The following is a 7,983-nucleotide window of genomic DNA, read 5'->3' on the forward strand; positions in this document are numbered from 1 at the left end:
AGGTAAAAAATCTTTACCCATCTCAAGCAGAGTCAGCACTCCTACTTAATAAAAAAACAATAACTAGGGCCCTTTACAATTTATTGTTTTTTATCCATACTCCTAGGTAAACTCCCCCAGTCTCATGGTTCAATCATCTTTATATTGATGGTTCCCAAATGTATGTCTCCAATCCCAAACTCTCCAACTAAAGCCAGACATAGATCCAACTATTTGCTCTACAATTCCACAGGTATTATACAGAGATGTTTCAGACTTGACTGGTCCCAACCTCCTGGTCCTCCCCGCAATCTTCCTCTCCCCAAAGCCTTCTCATCTCAGTAACAGGCAACTCCATTATTCCAATCATTTAAGCAAAAATTCTGGGAATCATCCATGATTTCTCCCTCTCCTATCATGTATCCCAACCTTTCGGCAATTCCTTTGGCTCCACTTTTAAACATATACAGAATCCAATCATACCTCATCACCTTGGTCATACTTGCTCCCTCTGAAATATTGCACCTGCCTTCCAGCTAGTCACCCTGCTTTAGGTCTTGCCCATGACCTATTATTTTCAACACAGCAGCCACTGTGATCCTTTTAACATATAAGTCAGGTTATCATCCAGAGATGTTAAAATGGCCTATAAAGACCTCACTTAGTCTAGCCCCCTCCCCATTATTTTTCAGACCCATCTCCTATGACTGCTCATGTACTCAGATCCAGCTCTGGTGTTTCCTTGCAGTGGCACAAACATAGACAGGCAGCCTCCATCTCTGGGCCTTATACCTGTGACTTCCCCTGCCTACGAGGCTCATTCCTCTTCATCTCTTTCAGGTCTTTGCTTAAATGTTACTTTCTCAAGAAAGAGTTCCCCTTACCATGCTATTTAAAATTGAGATCTCCCCATTCCCTGGAATTCAGTCCCTGTGGCTTTATTTTTCTCCACAGCACTTCTCTTCTTTTTAAGAAATAATCCTCACCCACGCCCAGCTGGCATGGCTCAGTGATGAGCATCACAGTTCGATTCCCAGTCAGGGCACATGCCTGGGTTGCGGGCTCGATCCCTAGTGTGGGGCATGCAGGAGACAGCGGATCAATGATTCTCTCATCATTGATGTTTTATCTCTCTCTCTCCCTTCCTTTCTAAAATCAATAAAAATAATAAATAATCCTCACCTGAGGATATGTTTACTTATGGATTTTAGAGAAAGAAAGGAGGGAGGGAGAGGAAGAAACATCAATGACATGAGAGAGAAAACATGGACCAGCTGCCTCCCATACACATCCCAACAAGGGAACGAACCCACAACCTAGGTACGTGCCCTGACCGGAACTGACCCTGCAATCTTTTTGGTTTAAGGGATTAGACTCCAACCAACTAAGCCACCCAGCTGGAGCTTCTCTGCAGCACTTTTCATCAGTTCACACAAAAAATATATACTTTACTTGTTTATTTTCTTCCCCACTCTAGAAGATAACTTTCTTGAAAGCAAGAAAATTCTGTTTTACTCATTGTATCCTAGCATATGAAACAGTGCCAACAAGGTGGTGCTCAAAAAAATATTTATAAAATAAACGCAAAAACAATTTATCCCTAACTGTAAGAATGCCTGGGATTTTTTCAAGTTGTATCCAGCAAAGTATCTATCACCAACTGTGTGACTTAATCTAGTATTTTCCAAAGTTGGCCAATGATTAGACTTACCCTCAAAAGTTACAAAACTATAGAATTATAGGTCAATTCTATTTTATAAGCATCTGGGGATGAGACCCAGGAATTTCTAAAAAGCACTCCAGGTAATTCTGACTGCTAGCTTACCTGGAACAAAAGAATCTGAAATAGAAGACTGTGTTCCAATCACAGCTCTGCCGCTTTACGGAGATCTTGAGTTCCTAAACTCTCTGCCCCTGTTTTCTTATTCACAAAATAGGAATACCTACCTTGCAAAGTTTTGAGAATTAAATGTGTACATAACAGTTTCATAACTGTCAAATACAATAAAACGTAGAGTATTATGGAGTTTAACGAGTTCAAGCTGTACCACAGATATAAATTACAATTAATCCAAAAAGATATTTAAGAACCTTAAGTATATAACATATAGAGATTAATAACTTTTTCAATAAGTCCCAAAGTTAATAAACCAAATTGAAGAGAGATTGACTACTACATAACAACAGCTAACAATACATCTTGAAATGTATTTTTTCCTCTCACAAGTCGAATGACAATAAAAACAAACACCTTCTTGCAATAATTCAGGAAACCAAGTAGTTTTCTGAAATAGAAAACATTTAAGAGTACTAGACAGATCTAGAAATTCTGATTATCTAAGTATTAAAAATGTACAGTAGAAAAAGTATAAAATGAGCACAAATTTAAACACTGAAGAAAAAAAAAAGCAAAATGCCAAAACCTCAATACTATCTAAAATTAATACTTTACCATAGCAGGTTTGGTTCAGTGGATAGAGCGTCGGCCTGCGGACTGATGGGTCCCGGGTTCAATTACAGTCAAGGGGCATATGCCAGGATTGCGGGCTCGATCCCCAGTGAGGGGCGTGCAGGAGGCAGCTGATCAATGATTCTCTCTCATCATTGATGTTTCTACCTCTCTCCCTCTCCCTTCCTCTCTGGAATCAATAAAAATAATTTTTAAAAATATATAAAATTAATACTTTACCTGTAGATCCTCACACAAATAGACAGATTCCTGAAAACTAATTCGGTAAGTCTTTAAGGTTTTTAACTTTCCCTTCTCTCTACAAGCAGGGCAATACCCATCTGACAGGATGTTAGCAGAATCATAATTCTAAAAGAGAAATAAAGTAAATTAAAATATAGACATTACTAGATAGTACCAAATTACAAAATGTTAAGTGGAAAAGCAACCAGAAAAGAATTACAACTTTCACCTCTAAGTATTCTGGCATGATATTTTCAACACGGCAAATAAAAAAATGCATACAGGCCTTAAATGTAGTTATTAACCCAAAAAGAATATATTGTTATTTTAAATACCAAGTTTTAAGTGTTAAAAATAACTCAGTTTTACTTGCAAGAAAAAAGGTAATGTTAATTATAAGGGAAAATCCATGTTTCATATTTTCAAAGAATAGTAAACCATAAGGTCTGTATATAATTTCTACTTTCACGTTAATAAAACACAGAGAGGTAAATACATGAAAACAATCTTTCGCCAATACTGTAAGATTTCCGTGGAAGATGATACAATTTATTTATAAGTTAACAGGTCAAATTAAAACCGAATTCAAGTCTCAAAACCAGGAGGAAAAAATACCAACTTTGCACTGAGGCAAAAAATAAATCGACTAACTTTTCCCAAATACCCCACCATGTGGGGTGGAGATACCCCTATATCAGTCCCTGGTCCAATCACTGGCAAACCATTTCCAGTCTTCGGGGAATCCATCATTCCGAGTCACTGGCTAATTTATGTCACTCGAAACATGTCAATATCACTAAGGATTTTTTCAATGAATCCTGAAAAATAAAAGTCAATAGACAATTAAACAAAAATCCTATTTAATTAGAAATATGCTATTTTATAAGATGTACATATATTAAGTACTAGCATTCCCATTGCAGGAAAAATCCTGCAATAGGATTTCCTGCTGCACTCTACCCCGCCTCCGCTCCTCCCTTGCCGCCCCCCCACCCCAACCCCCCGCCTTCTCCGCCAGCCCGCCTGCTTTTCCCTTCGCCCCCGGCCCCGCCTCTGCTTGATTGGTTGGTGGGCGTGGCTTGGCTGGTGGGCGTGGCTTGGGTGTAGCGAAGGTGCGGTCAATTTGCATATTTGTCTATTATTAGATAGGATATTTTGAGAACTATATGTCCTAGGACAGTGGTCAGCAAACTCATTAGTCAACAGAGCCAAATATCAACAATACAATGATTGAAATTTCTTTTGAGAGCCAAATTTTTTATACTTAAACTACTTCTAACGCCACTTCTTCAAAATAGACTCGCCCAGGCTGTGGTATTTTGTGGAAGAGACACACTCAAGGGGCCAAAGAGCCGCATGTGGCTCGAGAGCCGCAGTTTGCTGACCATGGTCCTAGTATAAACATATTATAAAATTGTAATCTGGAAGAAAAAAATATTTAACTATATAAAACTAGACAGTTTGTGGGGAGAGGGCAAAGATTGGCAACAGGACGGGTTTTCATAGACTCATTTGTAAGCAACTTTATTAAAACTTGAAACAGAGGTAACTATTATTTAAAGCCAATTTTTATTGACCAGAATTTGAAAGCCTAAGTTTTTAGAGTCTATGTACAATTTGAAACAAATATGGCAGCATTACATTAAGAAATGTAATGGCTAGTGTGGCTCAGTTGGTTGGAGCACCGTCCCGTACGCCAAAAGGTTGTGGGTTTGATTCCTGGTCAGGGCACATACCTAGATTGCAGGTTCCGTGTCGTGGTTTGGCGCCTGTTAGAGGCAGCCCTCGACGATTCTCTCTCACATTGGTCTTTCTCTCTCACATTGGTCTTTCTCTCTCTTTCTCTCTCTCTCCCTTCCTCTCTCTAAAATCAATTAAAACAAACAAAAAAAAACAAATCTTAGATCCATTGTGCCATTACTTGACAGGGACCAAAGAACCCCATACATTCCTAGCACTTTCAACCACCAAGAATACTTCACCCCCTGAGAATAATGCCACTTTTTAAAAGTTGCCAACAAAATACTATTTCACATTAAAGTAAATGAACACATAAACACTATTACATTACAAATTACATGTATAACAAGCCTGTTCCGAGTGTTAGTCCCATGACTAGAATCACACTTAGGAAAGTAAAAATTACGAGACTGGAACTCAGCCTAAGAAAAGTGATTATTAAAAGTAGAGTTGATATGGATTTAAAATACAGGGAAACCAGACACAGGAAACTTATAAGCAGAGTGAATCACCACTTTGTAGGGATGTTGTAAAATGATTTCAAGCAAAAGTCTTTACCAAATCTAAGAATCTATGATTCCATAACAATAATCTCCTTAAAAATTGCAGTTCACAGGGTCACTTGAAAAACTAGCCATGCACCTTAGCTGGGTGGTTCGGATGGTTGGAGTGTCATCCCATGGTGCACCAAAAGGTTGCAAGCTGGATTCCTGATCAGGGCACATAACTGGGTTGTAGGTTCAACCCCAGGTTGGGACGAGTGTGGGAGGCAACTGATTGATGTTAATTTCTCTCCCCCTTCCTCTCTAAAAATCAATAAAAACATTAGAAAAGAAAAAGAAAAACTAGTTATGCTATTCTGTTCCAGCAGTATATACTTTCAAGCCAAGGAATTTTTAAAAATGAAAGGTGAATCACAATTTCCTATTCCTGAAGAAATATACACAGGCTAGATTTCTCCACTATAGCATTACAGACATTTTGGAGCAACTCATTCTTTGTTGTGAGGGCTGCCCTGTGCGCTGTACATGATGTTTCGCAGCATCTATGACCTCTACCTACTAGATGCCAAAGGCACTCACACCCTCAGTTGTGACAATCGAACATGTCTCCAGGCATTCCCAAATGTCTCTTGAGAGGCAAAAATGCCTTATCCAGAATCATTGACAAAGGGTAATAACGAGTTTGGTGCTAAATTGTTTTCTTTTTAAGCTGCTCACAAACAATACTAGTTTATTATCTTCGGATGGTTCTACTATAATCTGCTTACAAAAGGGAACTATATAGGGAAAGAGTCAAACTTCTATGGTTTCAGCCTGGCTAAAGGCATGGCTTACACCTAAAGATTTGGATTCAGCTATTTCTTTGTAAAATTGGTGGTTCTAAGAATTAAATGTATTAATATATGTAAAATGCTTTGCATCTGACACACAGCAAATTTTAACTACTATATATTTGGTGCTAATTTTACACTTCATTCTGTAGAAAACAGGCAACGTATCTTGTATCATTCTCAAGAGAAAAATTGGTAATCTGTATCTTGAGTAAATTGTTTTTAATGAAAATTTCCATTTGCCTGAGGGATCAAGAACATTTTTCCCCACTGATTCTTGTAGGCTCTCAATTATAAAAGTGAAACAGGAGGAGCCTTCAATTCTGCTCCCCTGATCCCACCACCACCATTTCAAAGAAAAAAGCAGGTAGACTGGTGGTTGAAATCTTATATATGCAGAACCTCCAAAAGAAAATTCACTTAATAAAATACCAGAAGTGGGCTACTTCTCAAATACAATTTCTTTTGTCCTCCCTTTAAAACTAACAGCTCCTCCCTCTTGCATATCATCTATATTTTGGCACCTCCATCCTTCCAAACACATACACTAGAAAATTTGAGAGGTTCTCTCCTCTTTCACTTCCCTCTTCACCCAGTATAAATCACTACGTTCTGTAGACAGTTCTTTGGAAGCGTCTCACATCCTCACCTCTTTCCAGGCCATCTACACTCCGTATCACTGCCAAAGTCTGAGTTTGTCCCTGCTCAGCTTAAAATCATCTTACTACCAGGCTGATTATAGGCAAGTCCACAGCGCAGTGTGACCTAAGTATGAACTAAAATAAAGGTCACTGCATTGTGACCTCCCAGCCTTGACCCTCCTCTATTCTTCGCCTCCAGCATCTTTCTTTGGACGCCCCCTTTTTTATTACTTCTCTGAGCCACTGACACTCCAGAAGCCCGAGTGTGAATTACTAAGCCAGTATGGACCCAGGCAACAGTGTCAAGTTGGCCCTGGGAATAGCGAAAAAGATGCAATTAAGCTTAATTCCCAGTCCCACGTGCAACATGGGAAAACCCAAGGAACAAAGTGTTCCAAGAGGAGCCTTCTACCTATCTGCCCTCCAAGACCAAGTGGGCTCAGCACGTGAACTGTCAAAGGGACGCCACAACAGACTTGAAACCGATGAACAGGGTCGGCTTTCGGGCCCAACCGGGTCGGGTACCAAACCCAGCCGATACCAGTCGGAGATGGAGAGGACCCACAGAGGTCAGTTTCAAACCTCACCCTCGGAAACGCGAGGAGGCGCGGGGTTCCGTACACCCTCCCCATCTCCACGTTCCACGGGAAAGGGGAGAACAACTCTGGTTTCTCTTCAGCATTTACCTCTCTGAGCCCAAACGAATCTAGACCTCTAACTCTACACCTTCATTTAAACCCTCCCATCTGAACCTTGTCCCAGCCCCTCCCTCCCCAGACCAGCGTGCACTCAGATCCCCAGACCAACCCAGTTCGGTCCCTTTTCCCCATTTTGGGCACAGAAGGACTCTGCTCCTTCTTCCTACCTGAGGCGGGCACACTTTCTCGCTCAGGTTGGATCCGAATTCCTGGTCCAAGGCGCAGAGCAACGTCTACCCTAAAACCAACCCCAGCCAGCTCCTCCCCCACCGACCTCCCCGCTAGGCAAGCAGCTTCCGGTTTCCGTCCGCCGCCAAAGAGTTCCCCCTTCGGATTCCGCGCGGGGCCCGAAAGGATTAGGTCCGTGAGCGTGGCGGAAGGCGAGCGCCGGAGCACTTCCGCCCGGCCTGGCTGAGGCGCTGACCAATGCCTGGCCTCCGCTACCGCCGCGTCAGCCGCGACGACGACTCGGGGCGGGGCCGGTGGCTGCAGAGCCCGCCCTCTGGGAATGGCTGGGTTCGGGGAGGCGACGTCTCTGGAAGCTGCTGGAAAGCGCTCGAGCGGCGGAGGTGACGCCACGGGGGGTGGGGCGTGACTAAAACTAGTTCGCGGCCGGCAGCGGAGGGATTTCGCTGAGGAAAGAGGGAAGCACGTGTTTTGCCGCGGTCTGGCCCGCGAGACCCCGAGTCGGAAGCCGATGCGCCCTTGAGTGACCTGGTGGGCGGGCGAGGGGCCGGCTCCCGGGCCGGCGGAGGGTGCAATGGAGGCGCGAGGCGGGGGCGTCCACGCGGCACCGCCATCTCGGCGACTGTGGGCCGCGCGACGCCTCCAGGGGCCGCCGTCCCACAGCCTCAGTGAGAGGCGAGCTGCTCGAGTGCGCGTTCATAAAGGTCACCACAC

At 42.7% G+C, this 7,983-nt stretch overlaps 1 protein-coding gene across 1 annotated transcript in view; it reads right to left on the reverse strand.

The window, feature by feature from the left end:
• USPL1 (ubiquitin specific peptidase like 1) overlaps positions 1–7,361 on the reverse strand; it is a 30,689-nt gene extending 23,328 nt beyond the window's left edge. Inside the window, exons 1-4 of the mRNA XM_028136292.2 lie at positions 7,251–7,361; positions 4,408–4,535; positions 3,359–3,489; positions 2,669–2,797 (exon numbers count right to left, since the gene is read on the reverse strand). Of these exons, the coding sequence (XP_027992093.2) occupies positions 2,669–2,797; positions 3,359–3,421 (192 nt within the window). The 5' untranslated portion in view covers positions 3,422–3,489; positions 4,408–4,535; positions 7,251–7,361. The remainder of the gene's footprint in view (positions 1–2,668; positions 2,798–3,358; positions 3,490–4,407; positions 4,536–7,250) is intronic.
• Between the last annotated feature and the right edge of the window lie 622 nt (positions 7,362–7,983).

The sequence above is a fragment of the Eptesicus fuscus genome, chromosome 7 (genome assembly GCF_027574615.1).
Source record: "Eptesicus fuscus isolate TK198812 chromosome 7, DD_ASM_mEF_20220401, whole genome shotgun sequence".
Classification (NCBI taxonomy): domain Eukaryota; kingdom Metazoa; phylum Chordata; class Mammalia; order Chiroptera; family Vespertilionidae; genus Eptesicus; species Eptesicus fuscus.